Source organism: Brassica napus, chromosome C6, assembly GCF_020379485.1.
Source record: "Brassica napus cultivar Da-Ae chromosome C6, Da-Ae, whole genome shotgun sequence".
Classification (NCBI taxonomy): Eukaryota; Viridiplantae; Streptophyta; class Magnoliopsida; order Brassicales; family Brassicaceae; genus Brassica; species Brassica napus.
The window spans coordinates 33,746,537-33,768,640 of record NC_063449.1 but is presented as its reverse complement, the minus strand read 5'-3'; the positions used below and the strand labels follow the sequence as shown (position 1 = coordinate 33,768,640).

At 35.8% G+C, this 22,104-nt stretch overlaps 2 protein-coding genes across 2 annotated transcripts; both read left to right on the top strand.

The window, feature by feature from the left end:
* Positions 1-5,023: 5,023 nt before the first annotated feature.
* LOC106387235 (isochorismate synthase 1, chloroplastic) lies at positions 5,024-9,469 on the top strand. The gene is made up of 14 exons (XM_013827053.3): positions 5,024-5,283; positions 5,372-5,560; positions 6,907-7,169; positions 7,252-7,369; positions 7,446-7,562; positions 7,639-7,785; positions 7,871-8,014; positions 8,104-8,222; positions 8,314-8,371; positions 8,491-8,601; positions 8,681-8,765; positions 8,859-8,956; positions 9,039-9,131; positions 9,225-9,469. The coding sequence occupies exons 1-14, from the start codon at positions 5,167-5,169 to the stop codon at positions 9,282-9,284; spliced, it is 1,719 nt and encodes a 572-aa protein (XP_013682507.1). The 5' UTR covers positions 5,024-5,166; the 3' UTR covers positions 9,285-9,469.
* An 8,281-nt stretch (positions 9,470-17,750) lies between these two features.
* LOC106383615 (protein QUIRKY-like) lies at positions 17,751-21,313 on the top strand. Its single transcript, XM_048760013.1, has one exon. The coding sequence runs from the start codon at positions 17,896-17,898 to the stop codon at positions 21,028-21,030; it is 3,135 nt and encodes a 1,044-aa protein (XP_048615970.1). The 5' UTR covers positions 17,751-17,895; the 3' UTR covers positions 21,031-21,313.
* Positions 21,314-22,104: the final 791 nt, after the last annotated feature.

Sequence of the window (22,104 nt, the reverse complement as noted above, 5' to 3'; positions counted from 1 at the left end):
CTGATTTAGAAGGATAATGGATGGCAAGATAACAAACAGCATAACAACTCCTGAAGTTGCTTTTACTGGAGATACAACCATTGATTTTGTAGTTGATGAAAACGGTGCGTGATTCTTTACGATATCTTTTTGCCTGCTCCAAGTCTCATGGCTTTGTAATTAAAGATAAACTTTGTTCTCTCTCTCTTTCCTCTTGTGCAGAACACATTTCTTGATGATTCGGTGAGGTGAAGACATTTATCTGAGGTGAGGCTACTTGTGTCTTTGAAGTTGAGTAATTGTATACAAGATAAAACAATATTGTAAATATATATGTTATAATATATAAAATGTTGTTATCTAATCTATTAAAATAGGAGTACAAATAAAAATTGATCCTGAGTTTTCCTCAATAATTACAATCTAATGTCACTCATCTAAACACAATAATTTTATACTTTTGCTAACCCATAAATTTCGTACTACGTTATGCAAAAAAATATTCCCATTATGCCGGTAATTTCTATATTAATGCAGTTATGATAACTGCAATAAAGTAAAGTAATAAACGTAGTTAATACATCAAGCCAAGAAATATTCCCACTTAACTAATATGAAATATTGCGTTAGACCAAAAGCAGTTAACAATTATTTATTCAATGTGTATACCTTAGTGAATTTTATTTTGGTAATTGTTTAGATTTAGAAAAAAGGAATTTGGATAATATGTATCCGTAAATAACTGATTATGATTCTAAATTTAAAAATTTGCCGAAAATCAGTTGGCATTGTCAACTAAAAATCTGCAAATATATTGTTTATATATTTAAGTTCTTTAAAATATTTTATCCATAAATGACTATTCAATTATAGATTATATTTACACAATTACACAAAATGCTTTAAGAAATATGCATCCCCGGTTGAAGGCTCTTGGTACATACCTTGGCTGGTCTCTGAAAAATCAAAACAAAGAATGTAGCTTAGAAGAACCTAATCCTAAAAACTCAAGCAAACCTCAATCAAGAAACTCGAACCTTTATGCCAAAAGATGAAAGTTATCAATATATCTATCTTCTGGTCACCTTAGAGTGAAGACATTAACTTATTTTGATCGATCTTTTAGAAAGCATGCGTCAGACTTTTGTCGGCTGCGGAAAAAGAGACAAGAACAGAGAACTTTCGATGGAATGAGAAAAGTCGGTAGATGGGAAAGGTGTTTCTATTTTTTTCTGGAAAAAATAACATATGGGCTTGGATCATTGGAAAATATCTTTATTGATAATTATGGGTTATATCCACTACGTGATTGTAAATTATGGGCTTATATCCACTACATAATTGTAAATTATGATGTATCAGCTTTAAAGTCATAAAAAATGTCCCAATTTAATAACATAAATTAGGTTTGCAAAATAAAAAATTTAAAATCTGTTCTTATTTTTTATTTTTGACATTAAATATCTTCTTATTTTTGGATGTTTTTTTTGTAACTTGGTTTCATTATTTTTTTTGTCTAAATAATGTATTTGTTTAAAAAAATCAATAAAATATTTGAACATTATATTCAAAAATTTTAATAAATATTTATAATATAATTTAATAAAACTCACAAGTATACTTAAACCTTTAATACTTTACTGTTTATTTTACCAAATAAACTAAATAAAAGCACAAGAAAAGAAAAACACAATCTCATTTATAAATGAAGGTTAATCTCATTGAACAAGACAAACCAATGTCTACATAAATAACATCGAATCTATAATATAATAAGTATAAACAATTTAACTTATGTCATTTCCAGAAGTTAAAATATACAATTATGAAGAACGAAAACACGCGCGGGCATGCGGGTTAAAAGCTAGTTGTAAATTAAAAAATATATATTAATTTATTATTTCATACTTTATAATATTATATATGAATTACTGTTATTTACAGATAAAATTTTTACATTATTTTATTATTTAAACGGTTTAATCTGATATTCTTTCGAGAACTCATTGTTATATTCATCACTAAATGCAATAATAGAGTAAAAAGTATTCCACCACATCTTTTTTCTCATCTAAAATAGAGATTGCTATTTTTTATATTCATAGAGGAAAAAATCAGATAAAGTCATATTTTTTTATTTTCAAAACAGTCATATAACTTTCAAATTTTTATAATTATAACTAAAACAATTATTTTTACAGGGAAATGCAGTTTTTTATATAAAAAAAAATAGAATCACACTTTTTAGTTACCTAATAATATTTTAAGAAAACTAAACTAAGTCATATTTTTGAAAATCTTGTAAAAACTAAAATTAAATAAGGTTAATTTTCAACTTTTATAAATAAAATGTAATTATTTTAAAATTGGAATAGAATCTTTTTTAAAATATTCTTCTAAAAAGAAAAAATAGAGAATACTTTGGAGAAAAAACATCTCTATTGTAGAATCTCTATTTTACAGATAGAAATAAGTGAATATATTGGAGACGGTTTTACAAGGCTTCATGTCTATACACCGCTTAAACAACCATTTAAAATGCTTTTTAAATCTTTATAGTCGTAATGAATGCCCATATGAGTTATGAATATGATCGGTCTTCAGTTTTGCATTGTCTTTAGTTTTTTTTTTGTGTGATTTGCTTCATCACTCGATCAGCAGTAAGTTTGGTTTATGCCGCGTAAAGTGATAACAAATGAGCTACCTCTTTTTTTGGGTCAAACAAACGAGCTTAACTAATTCCATGCCAACCTCTTGTTTTTTTCGAACTATCCATAAATAGATTAGCATGTGGACAATTATATATTTGTTGTCAATAATGAATAATGGCTTGTTAATGTAACAACAATTAATAATTAAGTTTATTATGTTTACCAAAAAAATGTTTAAAATGGGAGTGTGAACATTTGAACTTTAGGTTTTAGTCTTACAGTAATGTTTATAGCCTTTGTTCTTGTGTTTGCTCCAAAAAAAGGCTTTGTTCTTGTGCTTTTTGTTCTTGTGCTTTTTGTTCTTCTGCTATCTCTTATTAATGTGTACATAATAAATAATTTTGACGTTTCCAAAAACGGTTTGCATCAAGTAAACGAGATATTGAACACATGCTTTCGACATTTTTATTAATGTGATTTGAACATTGTCAGACGCGTGATTTCGTGAGCTTGTCTAGCTTCTCAAACTTCGTTTAAAATTTCCAACTATAGCATGCGACGTTGAAATGCAACAACCATTCCAAGTCATAAATGATAGAAACAAAATGTGATCACCAGTGACCGCGTCCAACATTTCATGATCTATAAAGTCACACTATAATACAATATCGTAGGACTAGACCGTGTGTAGTTGCAGTTTCTTTAGATTAACATCCGCCAATGGTAGTTGAGTTATGGTTTGGTTTCATTATATTCTTATCTGAATGACTTGCTAATTTTTAATAGGTCGTCATGATAAATAACAATTTGACTTTTAAAGTCAAGTCACTTATAATCTAATAAATATATTTGTTTTGACCACGATGATTCAATTTGACAGAAAAAATATAATAGGTCTATCAAATAGCTGGTGAGCCATCGTAATCATCCTATGGACTTTGGACTAAAATGTGTGTCTTAGTTATTTCAGGGAAATTTTGGGGAAATTGCTACAAACTCCTATACTATTCAGTCTCCTCTCACTCTTGACGACATTATGATTTATTCAGAAATGAAAATGAATCTTTGTATTTTCAGTGTGTTTTCGTTTTACATTAAAAATGTTTGAATAATTTATAACCGGGACGTGAATTGATGATTTTTCAAAGAGCCACTTTCCTCGCAAAGAAGATGGTTAGACTGAATTGACTCCTTAAATAATATATGGGATTATACAGATAACAATAGATGGATTTATAACTTCGTTGTAGAAACAAGGTGGATATTTGTAGATTGGATTCATCATTTGCAAAGTAGAAAAATGGAAAAATATTAAAGATTGGTGTCAAAGTAAGAAAATATGAGAAAATGTGTCCATGCTGTAATTAATCTAGCTAAAATATGATAAACAAGGCACATAAGAATTTAATCTAAGATAAATCTTGGTTTTAACTTTTATTGGGATGACATGCTGTTGGAATATCTTTTGTCTGTTTTGGGGTCGATTTTAACTATGACCACATATTTTTGATTAATTATATCAATTATTCTAGAGGGATCCGAGTCTGTCAATTACGATCAGAAACTTTCATATTGGTTATGGTTTTCATTTTGTTTTGAACCGTTGATTTATGTCTTAATTTACAGTTGATTTCATATTGTCTCTATCTTTCATAGCTATTACCATCATATCCATCATTACCATCATATCCAACAAGTGCAACGAAATACAGCTATTACCATCATATCCATCACATGTGGTCAGTCAAAATGCCTTTTCTCTGTCATTTTTTTTTTTTGTCATTACAATCCATTTTATCTGTATATATTCTGAATCTTTATTTTGGTAAATCCTTGGAAAGGTAACCGAAAATACATGCACATATAATATCCATCAAGTCTCTCCACTCATGTGATCCAAGTCCAACAAAAGTTTGAAAAACACTTGTTTGTAACATTTTACATCAATAAACTCTGTGACATATTTTAGAGTTCTTAAATTTACATCAATAACATGTTACATTATATAGCTTTTAGCCTTTAAATCTATATATTTATTTCTTCTCATCTCGAACAACATTGTGTGCTTATTCATGTATATACTTTTTATGTTACGTAAACCACAATTTATTCTAATTCAGTTTATACTTCCGTACTTCATAGTCTTAGACCAACCAAAAACAAGTTTCTTTCTTTCTTTAGATTAAGAATATTAAATTGTTATGTGAATAAATAAAGATATAACGAAAGAAAAGTATGATCCAATTTCAAGTGAAGAAATTAAAATAAAAGAAAATTTCTGAGTAGTTTACTTAGCAATTCTGAGAAATTTAAGTGTGAAAATGAAATGAATTCTTCAATTTTTAAAATGGGGCCTAGCTACACCCGTCCCCTATTTATTGAGGGACGAATCCATAATCCATATCATCAAATATCTACTTGAACCAAAGAGAAAAACTATATAGTATATTCCTCCAAACAGAAAAAAAGAAATAAACAAAATATATAAACAAATCACTCACCATCTCTCTTTTGTTCGTTCTCTAAGCAATCTCCAATGGCCTCACTTCATCTTTCTTCTCGGTTTCTGGCCACAAACACTAAAAAACACGGCTCCATCTCCATCTCTCATCATTACTCTCCAACTCCATTCACCAGATTATTCTCCCGCAAGGTTTTTTTTTCTTTCTTTTGAGTTCTTGGCTTTTTTTTTTCCAAGAATGTAGTTACATTAACTGAGAAACCTTTTTGGACGGTTGCAGAAATTTATGTCCTGTTCGATGTCTATGAACGGATGCGAAGGGGATTTCAATACGCCACTTGGAACAGTGGAGACAAGGACTATGTCCACTGTTTTGTCTCCGACAGCCGCCACTGAGAGGCTAATCTCCGCCGTTTCCGAGCTCAAATCTCAACCTCCGCCGTTTTCCTCCGGCGTCGTCCGGTTACAGGTACATAGTATATAGACTATCCTCCTCTACTTTTTTTAATAGAGATAACCAGATTTCACGTCAGTGAAAGAATCCGATCATGCCATGTGGTTTCTTTGGATTGGTTTATGTTGATATCGCTCTCTGATTCGTTTCCTTGCCGTATCGTAAAGCCTAATTCATTTAAGTTTTGCTTCTTTTAGCAAGATCCGAATCATTTAGTGGGTTTAAAAAGAGAATCATTTACTAGACGAAAACATGCATATAAAGAGAGCTGATACAATTATTTAATACTCGTTAGAGCATCCCCAATGGTGTTGCCCAAAGAGGAATCTTTAGAAAAATTGTATTTTAATTTTTTAAGTATTATTATTTTTTTCTTTTTTCAGATAAAAAAAATATATCAATCAATCGCGGGTCGTTACATGTCATGGGGATCCGCAAATAGTGCAAGGATTTACTAAGAAAGAGTCCTTATTTAAGAATTTTAAAGATTGAATCTTTAGTTTTTGGTGGGATCCACTGATTATTTAATTATCTTTTCCTTAAAGCATAAATATAGTATATACTTAAGTGGATTTGTTAAAAAAAGTCATGCTGAAGGCTCCACAAAACAGATAAAATTGGTCATAAAAATCGCCAAAGAAAGATCGACTGTTTCTTGTACTATTTGCGGACCCCACTGAAACGTGGCGGTCCGCGATTGATTATTTTTTTTTTATTCAAAGAAAACAAAAATAAAATAACTTTTTTTTAAGAAATCCAAAAACAGTTTAGCGATAATCATGGCCTTATATTTCCAAAGGTCTTGCACACATACATCATTTTCTATGATTAAATTTTTGTATAGCTGTATCCCAGTGCTTATTATCATTGTTATAAAAGGTTAGTGCTTTTGGAATTGGTTGTGTAATCATAAACAAAAAAAGCTATGGCTAGTAATGACCAAGACATAAGAAGAAGAAGAAGATATGACTAATCTATCACTAGTACTATTATTATTAGTTTATGAATCATGCACATAGACGTATTGAGTCGTACAAGAATCTTTTTTTTTTTTGATCAACAGTCGTACAAGAATCTAATAATCGAATTATTCATAATGCCATGGACGTAAAAAAAAAAGAACAATTTTCTCTTGAGTCAATCTAAAGTTGACCAAGTTCAGAGTTGACCTAAACAGTCAGCGAAAGATTAATGAGTGGTTCTAACTAATCCACCGTTAATTAGATTTGATCATTTATTAAGAAAACTGTAGTGGATAATGATTTGAGTCTGTGGGCCCCAATAGAACCGAACATTTACCCGCGCAATTTTTCAAGAACCATAAATTTAATTTCGGTTTGGTTTGGTTTGGTTCGGTTTAGGTACCAATTGACCAGCAAATCGGAGCAATCGATTGGCTTCAAGCCCAGGACGAGATCCAGCCTCGCTGCTTCTTCTCCCGCCGCAGCGACGTCGGTCGTCCCGATCTCCTCCTCGACTTAGCGAACGACAACGAGAACGCGGACGGAAACGGACGAGGCGGCTCATCGGATCGTGATCTGGTTAGCGTCGCCGGTATCGGCTCCGCAGTGTTCTTCCGTGACCTTGACGCCTTCTCTCACGATGACTGGAGATCCATCCGAAGGTAAAGTAATAAGCTTTGCGAATAATATTCTCGTTTCGCTTCTAGGTGATCTGATTGTTGAGTGGTTTAACGTTTTTTGAAGGTTTCTTTCGTCCAAGTCGCCTCTGATTCGCGCCTATGGAGGCATGCGGTTTGATCCTAACGGCAAGATCTCTGTGGAGTGGGAGCCCTTTGGTGCATTTTACTTTGCAGTGCCTCAGGTAACCTTAAAGTTTTGATTTTTTTTTTATATAGAGGACGAGACTTGTTTTGACTAATTGGTTGATACACGCACAGGTTGAGTTTAATGAGTTTGGTGGAAGCTCAATGTTGGCTGCTACTCTTGCTTGGGACGATGAACTCTCTTGGACGCTGGAGAATGCTATTGAAGCACTTCAGGAGACTATGCTTCAGGTTTTAACATAGATCCTTTCTAGGAGTTATTGAATGGGACTCTTTATGCTAACGAGAGCTTTGTTTTGTGTGTCAGGTTTCTTCTGTTGTGGTGAGGTTACGAAGGGAGTCTCTTGGAGTATCTGTGCTTCGCAAGAATCATGTTCCTACAAAAGGGGCGTATGACCCTGCTGTCGAGAAGGCTTTGGAGATTATAAAAAGGAAGAGTTCTTCTCTCAGCAAGGTAGTTTAGTGACTTCGTGTTTGTATCTGTTATTACATAGTTATGGTTCCCGTTTTAACTGATTGTTTTCTGTTTGTGAAATCAGGTCGTGCTTGCTCGCAACAGCAGAGTTATAACAGATACCGACATTGATCCCATTGCTTGGCTTGCACAGTTACAGAGTGAAGGGCATGATGCGTATCAGTTCTGTCTTCAACCACCAGGTGCACCAGCTTTTATCGGAAACACGGTATGTTATAAGTAGTCTGTTGGTACATTTTATTTGTAGCTCACGTCTCTGGACGAAACAAGGCTGACATATCCGTGTGACATTAACAGCCTGAGAGACTTTTCCAAAGGAATCAGTTAGGTGTCTGCAGTGAAGCTTTGGCTGCAACTAGGCCTCGAGCTGCTTCAACGGCTCGTGATATGGAGATAGAGCGTGACTTACTAACCAGGTTAGTTTTTTTACTTTCCTCTTTTGAACGATGATAAAATCCATTTCTCTGATCTCATCCGTGTACTGACGTGATTTGCTAAACGCTGCAGCCCCAAAGACGACCTTGAGTTTTCTATTGTACGTGAGAACATAAGAGAAAAGTTAAACGTAAGTTCAGTCATCTTCTTCTGCAGCTTTCACTCTTTTCTGTTACGATATTAATCCTGAAATCTCTTCTTGTACTAGTTTCATTTATGGTTCTTATTATCCTTTCTTTTGCTATGCAGTCTATATGTGACAAGGTAGTTGTTAAGCCCCAGAAAACTGTGAGGAAGCTTGCAAGAGTGCAACACCTGTATTCTCAATTGGCAGGGAGACTTAGGAGGGAAGATGATGAGGTGAGAATATTATTCAAATAATTTTATCACATAATCAGATCACTTGAACTTAAGAGGTTTGACCTTTTGTCTTATGCAGTTTGACATCTTGGCTGCTCTGCATCCAACTCCAGCTGTTTGTGGGCTTCCAGCAGAAGAAGCTAGGCTTTTGATTAAGGAAATAGGTATAATATCTGTTCACTTCAGTTCTTGTTTCTGACATCTTATGCTTTGTGTTTTTTCCAAGTTTGCTTATTAAGACATTTCGCGTTTCGCAGAATCATTTGATAGAGGAATGTACGCTGGACCTATTGGTTTCTTTGGTGGCGAGGAGAGTGAATTTGCAGTTGGTATCAGATCAGCTCTAGTGGAGAAGGTGAGGATCTAATTTGCTCTAAAAAAACACTTCCCTAAGTTTAAGCAAACACGACTAAATCGTTTCTTTTGAATTGTTACAGGGTCTTGGAGCATTGATCTATGCGGGGACAGGGATTGTAGCTGGAAGCAACCCAACCTCAGAGTGGAATGAGCTTGATCTGAAGATATCTCAGGTTCGAGTTGTTAACAAAAATGTAACCTAACATTGCGCTTCCTTTGTTTCTGAAAACCCTTGTTTTATTCATTTGTGTGGTTGTCTCTTGCAGTTCACCAAGTCAATTGAGTCTGAGGCAACAACAACAACAACTCTGCAGCCAATTAATTGAAGATGAGTAACAACATTTGTTTATCTTTGTAGTGTCTACGTTGTAAATAGAAATAATAATTGTTGAAAGTTCATAGGGGTTTTTCTGATTATATCTTCCTTGATTGTAACTAGGCCAGGCCTAATCTGAATGTTAATAGGCTTAGCCTTTTATGATTGTTAATGGGATTCTTTAGTGTTCTCTCATCAGAAGCAGATGTTCTCATTGATCTAAAACTAAAAAATGCTGCTATGAAAAGTAAAAATTAAATCAAACCTTTACTTTCATTATCCAAAACACCTCTAAAACTTAATCGAAAACCAGAATTAAAATTATGACTGGTGATTATATTTTTATTGGAACAAAAACCAGAATTAGAATTAAAACTTTTACTTTTAATTTTGTTTTAGCTGTTGATGTAAAACTTTATTTCTTCTTTTGGTCGATTCATAGGATTTTAGTTTTATAAAATATGGATAAGTTTAATTTGTTTGTCGTAAAAAAGGACATAATAGGTAATAATAATACTGGTTTTAACTTTTAAGAAGTATTCTAAAAAGAATGTATATATAATATATATTGTATTAAACTTTATTCTCTATATTAGTAATACGAAAGCCGTTTCAACAAAAGGATGTCAATCAGCAAATATACTAATCTTACAAATAAACTTCAAAACAAATATAATAAACTAATCACTTCAACTAAAACTCAATGACACATACATCAAGTCAGCTAAACAAATACTCTATTGGAAAAGATGCTTACGAAAAAACGAAGACGACAACTAAAATCAGTGAAATCACATAAACGAAAAAGCAGAGTAATTTACAAACTAAATACAGTATAACCTCTTTAAATTAATACTCTATAAATTAATATACACTAAAAATCTCTATAAAATAATATAATTTTATAATCCCAAATCGAGTTTTTGGTTCAATTAGTATATCGATAAATTAATATCTCTATAAATTAATAAAAAAATATAGTTTTGGTGTAGTCTCAATATTATTAATTTATAGAGATTTCACTGTAAAACTAACAACGATTTTTGTTTATATATTATCTATCAAATAAAAGAAAAACAAACAAAGGCACACCAAGAGATACAAGAGACAATCCCAAAATTAATGTGTATATAAACACAACCACTATATATACAAAACGTATGATTAACATCATATTTTTATGTTATCAGATAGATCTCTTTATTATAAACAATTCCATGTTAATTAGTTTTTTTTCTTAGTTATAAAATAAAAAATTTCTTTTATTGGAACTAGGTGTTTTCCCTGCCATGTAGGCATAATCTTCTTACGAATACTTATTAGTTTATATTTAATTAATTTAAATGTTCTCCAAAATTTTAAATCAAACATCAAATTATTTATATATAATAAAAAATTCAACAAAAAAAAATATATGTTTATTATTGTGTTGAAATTTAAAAAACACTCACATATAGGAATAATTTAAAAAATATCTTTATGCAAATATTATAAATATTTTAAAAATATCTTTATACAAATATTTTTATTAGTATTTAAATATAATTTCTTATATCTTAATATTTAAATTTTATAATATAAATTTTATTTCTAGATAATAACACAAAATATTATAAGAATTATCTTAATTTTTAAATATGTTTGTATTTTTCATTTTTTTTATTTTTCTATCTTAATATTTTAAATTTTATAATATAATATTATTTATAGATAATAATACAAAATATATATACAAATTATCTTGCTTTTTAATATGTTTTTATTTTCGTTTATAATTAGATATAAGTTATAAATATAAATTTATTAAATGTAACATAGATTTTAACCAGTATAACATTTAATGTAAGGGTTCTATCGCAAAACATTAAGTAGATATTTCGATCTCTCGATATATATACTTTTCAATATGCGAGTTACATTACTACTGTCCTCAACATTGATTTTAATTTTTAAGACTAACCCTTTGCTATAGAATATTGAATTTAAGATGGCTGGGATACTCGGTTCACATCTAAGATCATCTTCATCGCTGGTTTATAAGGGGTTTATAAGCAAGTCTCTTACCCGTTTTTGATTTAATAAGTAATATAATTAAGTGGAATGGTTAGAGGTGCCTCTTAATTAACAATTTTAAGGGGTGAGCTCTAAAGTACGTGGCAAGTGGAAATATTCGTGCATTTCTCCTAGTTTCGTTTAGTGAAAAAAAAAGAATCATTCGACGCGAGAGAATTAAAAAAAAAAACACCGACGGCGATTATTTGGCGACTCAGGATCGTCTTTGTTCTTAGGTAAATCAATACGAAAATCGATTCTCCGAGAGCCGTCGATTTATGGATTGCTACTTGTTCGATGTTGTTTTCCTGTCAATTTTGTGTTCGGTTTTGATTAACAAATCGAATTGGGGATCGATTTGAAATTAGGGTTTTCGTCAGGGTTCAAAGACGATTTGGGATTTGGGGCTTTCGTCTTCGTTTGTGTTTGTTTTCGATTAGATTAGGTTTTCAAATCGATACAGGGTTTGTTTTCAAATTATGTTTTCAAATTAGATTTTGGATTTGGTGCTTTCGTCTTCCGTCTTCGTTTGTTTGTTTTCGTCTTTGTTTGGGTTTGCTTTCGTCTTTGTTTATTTCTTGTTACTGATGCCCCAATCTGTTTTTGACAGTATTGGAGGTTAGCTCATGGATCCTAATGAAGAGAGGAGATCTATGAAGGCGCATAAGGCCCACTTCGATACCCTACATTTTGTAACAGACTTGATGCAAGGAATTCAAAAACGGTGTGTATGTGGGCAACACTTAGTGCGCGAGAGAGCTCCAGCAGAAGTGTTTGACTACCTACCAGGGAAGAGGTTCTTCACCTGCAAGGAGTACAAAGTAAGTGAACTACCTGTTCTATTTCTATCTGTCCAGTTTTCTTAGAAAATGTAATCATAGTTGTTATATTTATGTAGGGTGATGGGATGCATTACAGGCAGCCGTGGGTCTGTGCAGTCGAGGAAGAGCTAGGTTTCATGAAAACGAGGCTGGAAAAATGTGAAGAGTATAAATCCCTGGTGGTAAAGCTGGAAGTCGAGAATCAGGAGTTGAAGGTGAGTTGCCTTCTATCTTTTCTTAACGATTTAGGTTATGTGTCTGGTATTCTTCAAAATCTTGACACACATTTTAAAATTCTTGCAGGCAGGGGTGGAGAAGCTCTTAGCCCAAGTGTCTCAGCTTGAGTATGCCGCATAAGGTGAGTTCATAAAACATTTTAAAGTTTTTTTACGATATCTAATTATCTAGTTTGAACATTTAAACATTATTTCAAACTTTGAAGTTTTTAAACATTAACTTCCACTTCATTTCAAACATTTTTTGTTTTTAAACATTAACTTCGTATGTGAGTCCAAAGTTATCTGAGTCTTATTAATGGTGGTATGACTGGTTTTAATTGTTTCTTCCTAACTGCATTGAGTTGATTGGTCTTTAAAGTTCTATGTTAACTTTCGAAGGGTGGTGGTTAGGATTAGGTTAGATAGTAAATACATCATTTAACGAAGAACACTAGTTAAATAGACCTAGACACACAGAGTTTTACCAACCACAGATAGTAACCAAAATCCACAAACTTAGAAAATGGCATCGTATTCTCCAGGGTTTGTTAGCTTTTTAACAAGCCAAACCGGATAATTTAGCACTCCAGGGTTTGTGAACCTCTCAGGTTCTGAATCCATAGACTTCGAGTCACCTGATCTTCCAGCTTTTAGCAGCCACTCCTCAGAAGCATCTACTGTCAAGGAGAGGAGGAAATGGTCTCCGAAGGAGGATGTTATTCTCATAAGTGCTTGGCTCAACACCAGCAAGGATCCAACAGTAGGAAATGAGCAAAATTTGGGAACTTTCTGGTCAAGGATCCATAATTACTACAACTCAAGTGTTCAACATGTTGGGTTGGACACTAGGGAGCTAGGTCAGTGCAAGCAAAGGTGGGGAAGGCTTAATGACCTAGTCTGCAAATTCTGTAGTTGCTATGATGCGGCATTGAGGGACCAATCAAGCGGTGAGAATGACAATGATGTGATGAAGAAAGCACTAGACATGTTCTTCAATGACCATGGTTGTAAGTTCCCTCTAGAACATGCTTGGAGAGAGCTTAGGCATGACCAGAAATGGTGCTTTGCGTATAAGGCTAAGGATAGTTCTAAAGTGAAGCGGAAGACGGTTGGTGGTGATGTTCAAGGCGATGAGGAGGTTAGTGGTGCTAGGCCTCCGGATATCAAGGCTGCTAAAGCGGCTAAGAAAAAGAAGGGTGTTCAAGAGGAATCTAATCACACAGAGTTAAAAACAGTGTTGGAGATGAAAGACAAACTAAACAAGCAGAAGTTGCTGGAGAAGTTGCTTGAGAAGCCTGACCCTCTTTCTGCGATGGAAATGTCACTAAAACTTAAATTGATGTCAGAAATGTTAGGATAAGTTTGAGTTTGTTGTGTTCTTAGGTAAATCGGTAATAGGCTTGAGTTAGTTATCCTGTGTTGAATTGTTTAGCACAGAGGAGTCTAATCTCTTATTGTTTTCTGTCACAGGTGGAATAGATGACCACGGGAGCAAAGCACGAGAGCAGAGCACGGGAGCACAGCACTGCTATCTTTTGTTGTTGTATGTCATGTGAACTTTGATATGTCTTGTTGTTTTATGTCATGTGAACCTTTTTTTTATTTTAGTTGTCATGTGAACTACTCTTTGTCTTCATGTGAACCTTTCTTGTGTTTGTTGATCTCAATTTAAACTTGTATTTCTTTATCATCTTTCTGGTTCTTGTCTACCTTCCATTGCATTTATGGTTCAGTATAAGCAAACGAGAGTTCAACTATATCATCCAGTTCTTTTTGTAAGTGGTGTTGCTATACCTCTTCTTTTTGGTTCTTGCTATTCATCTTTCTGGTTCTTGCTATATCTCTTCTTCACTTGATACTACTATTACTATATATGTAAGCTTGTGTTTAGTGTTTTCATTAGAAACACCAAACGAACATGAAAAGCAACAACACAACCATAGATAATTTAGTTCATTATTGGTTTACAATAATATTGTTTGGTCTTTCTTTTATTACAGGGATTTAAAAGTTTTATTAAGAGTTTAACATGGCATCTTCATCCAACGACGAAGAACAAAATTTAGAAAACATGTTTGAAGATTATTTCGAACAACAAATCGAAGTAATGTACAACAACATAGTGGACTATCAACCGACAGTACCGAGGAGACGAGCATACATAGAAAGAAACCGCGAGGAAGGGCACAACCGCTTGTGGAATGACTATTTCAGTGAGGAGCCGACATATCCACCTCACTATTTTAGGCGTTGTTTCCTAATGAACCGATCATTATTCACGGGGATTGTTAATTGTTTCTCCATTGAAGTTCCTTATTTTCAACATAGAAGAGATGCAGTTGGCCGGTTCGAGCTATCTCCACTACAAAAGTGTACTGCAGCAATTTGTATGTTGGCCTATGGTTGTGCAGGTGATATGGTGGACAGATATCTCCGCATGGGTGAGACCACTGCCTTATTGTGTTTGGAAAAAATTACTGAAGGAATCATAGATTTATATGGAGAGGAGTATTTATGAAGACCCACACCTGAAGATCATCAACGACTACTTGATATCGGAGAGGTACGCGGTTTCCCTGGAATGATAGGAATCATTGACTGTATGCATTGGGAATGGAAAAATTGTCCACACTCTTGGAAAGGTCAATATACACGTGGTGCAGGGAAGCCAACAATTGTTCTAGAGACTGTAGTTTGAACGATATTAACGTCCTTGATCGGTCTCCGGTTTTTGATGACATTATCTATGGTCGAGCTCTAAGAGTTGAATTCACCGTCAACGGTCACAAGTATCATAGGGCCTACTACCTAACCGACAGTATATATCCAAAGTGGCCTACCTTTATCCAATCCATCTCTATTCCTCAAGGTCCAAAGGACGTGTTATTTGCAGAACGTCAAGAAGCCGCCAGAAAAGATGTTGAGCGTGCATTTGGAGTCATGCAAGCTCGTCTTGCAATTGTTAGAAACCCGGCTCTTCTTTGGGAGAAGGAAAAAAACAACAACATTATCAGAGCATGTATCATACTACACAATATGATAGTGGAAGAAGAACGAGATGGATACACTCGGTACAATATATCAGAATTCGTAGAAGGAGAAACAAGCAGAAGTTCAGAGGTAGATTTCTCGTTCTCTACAAACATGCCTTCAAATCTCGGTAATGCCATTCGGAGTGAACTTCGCGACCAAAAGAAACATGAACGATTGATTGAAGACCGATTTAATTGAGAATATATTTGTAAAATTTGGTAACCAACAATCATAATTATTGTATGTTTTATATTTTTTTCAATAAACATAACTTTTTTTCATAAATTAAATAATATTAGTTTATTCCTAAGAACTCCACTTTGGAGTTCACCAATCGACAACCAAAAAATTGAAAATCCTTAACTTTACAAAATTAATTAAAAAAAAAATTTTTTTTGCTAAGAACCTCTCTTAAAAGGTTCACCAATGGAGTTGCTCTAATAGAGGGCTTGTGTGATAAAGAAAATAAAACTTCAAATCTTTAATGAAAACGGTGATGCTTTTTTCAATTTCATGAAAACGATGTTTGAAACATGTGCTATACTGTTTGGAAAAGTATAATATTCATTCATTTCTTTGTGTTTTGTCCACAGAAAAACCGGGTCGGTAACTAACCGATTATGGTTGTGATTATAACCAAACCGGGATATTTCACAACAAACACACATAAAAGGTGGTATGGAAATAAACAAAGGTTATGGCAATGACGAGAGCACGAGGGAACAAAATTCTTTATCGTATAGTGTGTGGGATACAAAATCAAGGATCATAATGGTCCCTACCCACTTCACTCCTCACATTAAATGGTAGTATTCATATCATATAATGCAATAAAAACAAGATTTTCTTGGTTTTTCCTTCATAAAATAAGAAACCCACTGCATAGTAATTATGTGAAAGTCCCATAACATTTATTGATCCTCTCAAGTCACAACTCACAAGTATTGATCATTTTTCTGTGACTTAAAATGAAAAGAACAATCTATATTCATATCATATAATGCAATAAAAACAAGATTTTCTTGGTTTTTCCTTCATAAAATAAGAAACCCACTGCTTAGTAATTATGTGAAAGTCCCATAACATTTATTGATCCTCTCAAGTCACAACTCACAAGTATTGATCATTTTTCTGTGACTTAAAATGAAAAGAACAATCTATAGCAATGACCTTGATTTTACCAAATAAAACAAAACCGGGCGGAAGTTTGGGCCTTAAATGATGGTATGGATTTCGTTAGTCGAGTCCGTTGCTCAAACGGTAAGTGGCATCTTTATAAAACATTCCGAACTTTAAAAGGGAAAACATTAATAATCTTTGAGATAATTGTCCTTTTCGTAGATTAAGAAACTTGTGTGTTTATTAATAACTAAAAATTCCATCCAACAGACTTGGTTGCCAAATCTTTCATGTAATATTGTAATGGCGACTTTAATAAAAAAATGAAGAATTAAGAAGAAATAAAATAAACAAATGAGAGAGTACAATAATAAAATCAGAGAACACGTAAAAAGGGAAGAATAAAACGAAGGCTTGGCGATAGAGAATGGAATCAGATTTCCCCATTACCTAACGCCAAATATTCTTTCCCTCTTTATGCCTTTCACCATAATTAGGTTCATATGTATATAATATATTCTTATTAATTCAACCAATCAATTCAAATCTATATTTTATTTTTTTTAACTTACTCCAGTTTTCTTAGCTATAACATTAGATGAGTTTTTATCATTCAAATATATAAGATATAAAATGAGATGATTTTCTTAAAATGAAAACTAAGAAAACATGAAAAGTGAAAAGTGAAAACTCTTGAACATATTAAAATGAAAACTAAAAAAACATGAAAAGGGAAAAGTGAAAACTCTTGAAAATTAGTTTTCTTAAATAATTTTAATATTTTAATGATTTTAAGTAGAATTACACAATTAAATTATATTAAAATATTACTATTTAGAAAATGTTTACATTAGTTTTCTTAAATAATGATGATTTTACATACTCCATTTAGGTTAAAATTCAGTTTGTCAAACTTACAAAAGTTGGCGAGATTCATTGAATTATTTGGGTCTTTAAACACTAGAAGTAATTAAGTTGATAAAAAAACACACTGAAGTAATTTCTTTATACATTTGTAAAACACATCAACTGCTAGTTCACAAGTTTAGTTAGCAGTATTTCAAATACAATACAGCAAAAAAATCCATAAAAGTATTTTTTTTCGACCGTACAGAGTTTATGTGATTCATGCTAAGTACTTAATTTCAAGAATTGGTATTAACAGAAACTAAATTACTTATACAAAACAAGCAAGAAAAAAACAATTACAAGAAGAAATGGCTTTAAAGAAAGAACAAAGAAGAACATATTCAAATAAATAAGTATAGCCTCGAAAAAACACACTTTCTCCTCTCTCTCTCTCTCTCTCTCTTCCGCGATTACCGTCTGTCTCTGTGACAAAGGTTCGAAACGCTATCCCTCTCTCTCTCTTTCCACGATGAACACGACGCCGTTTCAATCAGATCCTCCCCCATCGAGGATGCAGCGAAAACTCGTCGTCGAAGTAGTCGAAGCCCGCAACCTCCTCCCGAAAGACGGCCAAGGAAGCTCAAGCGCCTACGTCGTCGTCGATTTCGACGCTCAGAAGAAACGAACCTCCACTAAGTTCCGCGACCTGAACCCTATCTGGAACGAGATGCTCGATTTCGCCGTCAACGACCCTCAGAACATGGACTACGACGAGCTCGACATCGAGGTCTACAACGACAAACGCTTCGGCAACGGCGGCGGCCGGAAAAACCATTTCCTCGGTAGGGTTAAGATCTACGGAAGCCAGTTCTCTAGACGCGGCGACGAAGGCCTTGTCTACTTCCCTCTGGAGAAGAAGAGCGTCTTCAGCTGGATTCGCGGCGAGATTGGGCTCAAGATTTATTACTACGACGAAGTCGCCGACGAAACCATGGACATCGGTGGCCACCACCAACAACAACCACCGCCGCCGCAACCGCAAGAAGCTGATGAACAGTTTATTCCTCCTCCGCCGCAGCAGATGCATAATCTACCTCCGGAGAAACCGTCTTTCGAGTCGGCGCAGAGTCATAGCTATCAAGAACCTCAGCAACCGCCGGTGGTTATCGTCGAGGAATCTCCGCCGCAGGAGGTAATGCAAGGTCCTAGCGATAACCATCCTCCGCGACCGCCGTCTCCGCCGCACGAGGTGCACCGTTATCCGCCGGAGGTGAGGAAGATGCAGGTGGGGAGACCTCCCGGCGGAGACAGAATCAGAGTCGCCGCGGCGAAACGGCCTAACGGAGATTTCTCGCCTAGGGTTATCAACAGCAAGATCGGAGGAGCCTCGGAAGCGACGATGGATAAGAAGACTCATCACCCTTACAACCTCGTCGAGCCAATGCAGTATCTCTTCGTCAGGATCGTGAAGGCGCGTGGACTACCGCCGAACGAGAGCGCGTACGTTAAAGTGCGGACGTCTAACCATTTCGTCAGGTCTAAACCGGCTGTTAACCGGCCTGGCGAACCAACGGATTCTCCGGAGTGGAATCAGGTTTTCGCGCTGGGACATAACCGAACAGACTCCGCCGCGTCCGGCGCGACTCTCGAAATCTCCGCGTGGGACGCTTCGTCGGAGAGTTTCCTCGGCGGCGTTTGTTTCGATCTCTCCGAGGTTCCGGTTCGCGACCCGCCGGATAGTCCGCTTGCTCCTCAGTGGTACCGCCTCGAAGGCTCAGCTGCCGATCAGAACTCCGGGAGAGTCTCCGGCGATATTCAGCTCTCTGTATGGATCGGCACTCAGGTAGACGAGGCTTTCCCGGAGGCGTGGAGCTCCGACGCTCCACACGTGGCGCACACTCGCTCCAAGGTGTACCAGTCGCCGAAGCTTTGGTACTTGAGAGTGACGGTTCTCGAGGCGCAGGATCTCCACATTGCTCCGAATCTTCCGCCGCTGACGGCGCCTGAGGTCCGTGTGAAAGCTCAGTTAGGGTTTCAGTCGGCGAGGACAAGACGAGGCTCGATGAATAATCACAGTGGCTCGTTTCATTGGCATGAAGATATGATCTTTGTCGCTGGAGAGCCGTTAGAAGACTGCTTGATGCTGATGGTTGAAGATAGGACGAGTAAAGAGCCAATGGTTCTAGGGCACGCGATGATCCCAGTGAGCTCCATTGAGCAGAGAATCGATGAGCGCTTTGTGCCGTCTAAATGGCATGCTTTGGAAGGAGAAGGTGGTGGTGGTGGTGGTGGTGGAGGACCTTACTGTGGAAGGATAAGCTTAAGACTGTGTCTTGAAGGTGGGTATCACGTGCTTGAAGAGGCGGCGCACGTGTGTAGCGACTTCCGTCCCACGGCTAAGCAGCTATGGAAACCACCGATCGGAGTACTTGAGCTGGGGATACTCGGAGCTCGTGGGTTGTTACCGATGAAGGCTAAAAACGGAGGGAAAGGCTCCACTGATGCGTACTGTGTAGCTAAGTACGGCAAGAAATGGGTTCGGACACGAACCATAACTGACAGTTTCGACCCGAGATGGCACGAGCAGTACACGTGGCAGGTTTACGATCCCTGCACTGTCCTAACCGTTGGGGTGTTCGACAACTGGAGAATGTTCTCAGACGTCTCCGATGATAGACCTGATACTCGGATAGGGAAGATACGGATACGAGTCTCGACGTTAGAGAGCAACAAAGTGTACACCAACTCGTATCCTCTACTGGTTCTGTTACCCAGCGGTCTGAAAAAGATGGGTGAAATCGAAGTGGCGGTCCGGTTTGCTTGCCCGTCGCTGCTACCTGATGTTTGCTCGGCGTACGGACAACCACTTCTACCTCGGATGCACTATATAAGACCTCTAGGTGTAGCACAACAAGATGCATTGAGAGGAGCGGCGACGAAAATGGTTGCAGCGTGGCTGGCTCGAGCAGAACCACCGTTGGGACCAGAGGTGGTTCGGTACATGTTGGATGCAGATTCACATTCGTGGAGCATGAGGAAGAGCAAAGCGAATTGGTATAGGATCGTTGGGGTTTTAGCTTGGGCGGTGGGTTTAGCTAAATGGTTAGATAATATCCGGCGGTGGAGGAATCCAGTGACGACGGTGCTAGTCCACATTCTATATCTGGTTCTTGTGTGGTACCCTGATTTGGTCGTCCCGACAGCGTTCTTGTATGTGGTTATGATCGGAGTTTGGTACTACCGGTTTAGACCCAAGATACCGGCTGGCATGGATATCCGGTTATCACAAGCCGAAACTGTTGATCCTGATGAGCTAGACGAAGAGTTCGACACCATACCAAGCTCAAGGCGACCGGAAGTGATCAGAGCTAGGTATGATCGGTTAAGGATATTAGCGGTGAGGGTTCAGACTATTCTAGGGGATTTTGCAGCGCAGGGGGAACGGATTCAAGCGTTGGTTAGCTGGAGAGATCCGAGAGCAACTAAGTTGTTCATAACAATATGTTTGGTGATCACGATAGTTCTGTATGTGGTTCCGGCGAAAATGGTGGCGGTGGCTCTTGGGTTTTACTATCTTAGGCATCCGATGTTTAGGGACACAATGCCTACGGCGACTCTCAGTTTTTTCCGGCGGTTGCCAAGCTTGTCTGATCGGCTCATCTAAGGGTGTGTTTTTTTGAGTGTCCAGGTCTCGTATGATACTTGAGTTGAGGAAGAGAATAGAATAAAGATTCATTTTGTGTTAAGATTTAAAAGCTATGATTTATATCATATTAATATTATGATTCGTTATTTTATTAGTCGGATTCTGTTGGAGGTTATAATCAGATTGTACCAGGTTGAGACCTGACTGTAATATTTTGAACCAAACGAGATGTTTCTGTACTTACTCTGTAATCTGAAATGATTTATTAATTGCTCACACTTGAATAAATGATTCATAGTCAGCCGTGAAATCACCAGCTGTCGTCTCAGGGGAGAAGACTGCTGGTAATCACATTTCTCAACATCTCTTCTACTCCTTTCCATTACATGTTTAAGCTCTGAGTTCTTCTACTACTTCTACTCTTGTATGTGTTAGCTTTGACCATAGAAAAGAAAGAAGTTCTGAGCTCTTCAGGCCTTTTCACGAGTCACTTATTAAAGCTGCATAATGTTCCATAACATAGTAGGAGAGATGACCTACATAAAGATACATGTGTTACATCTTAATATAGCTGGTCTAGCAAGAAAATACAAAATGGGCTGGTTGGAGTAACTAACAGATACAAAAACCAATTATATTTTCTCAGCATAAACGAAATGCTTGGAATAGAACATACAAAGCCTAAAGGCAAATGATCTCATAATCATGGGCTTACCTTATTACAAATCTAAAAAAAGAAGAAAAACACAAATCTATATTATTTTTAGAGTTTATATTATATTACCATAAATCAACGGACTAAAATCTCTAATTCCACAATATATTTGTCTCATCATTTCCATATATTCTATAGGATTTTTTTAACATATTTAGTGATCAAGAACGTTCTACAAATCTAAATCAAGGAAGCGGCGGATATTTAGTTTTTGTAACGAATCATATCCACTAAATCTCGCAACTCTTTACTAACCTAACAAAGCTGTCGTATTCAAAAAATGAAGCCACGTATACAAACGATATTTGGGGAGGGCAACAATGAAACGTTGCACAAAGGGGAACAAAGAGTAAAAGACCGTTTTTATAGCTAAATCC

Bases quoted from the DNA above. Each gene is read 5' to 3' on its own strand.
- LOC106387235 (XM_013827053.3), top strand. From the start codon at position 5,167: ATGGCCTCACTTCATCTTTCTTCTCGGTTTCTGGCCACAAACACTAAA. The intron at 5,561-6,906 runs GTACATAGTATA...GGTTCGGTTTAG, and splicing joins CCGGCGTCGTCCGGTTACAG to GTACCAATTGACCAGCAAAT. The intron at 7,563-7,638 runs GTTTTAACATAG...TTTGTGTGTCAG, and splicing joins TTCAGGAGACTATGCTTCAG to GTTTCTTCTGTTGTGGTGAG.
- LOC106383615 (XM_048760013.1), top strand. From the start codon at position 17,896: ATGAACACGACGCCGTTTCAATCAGATCCTCCCCCATCGAGGATGCAG.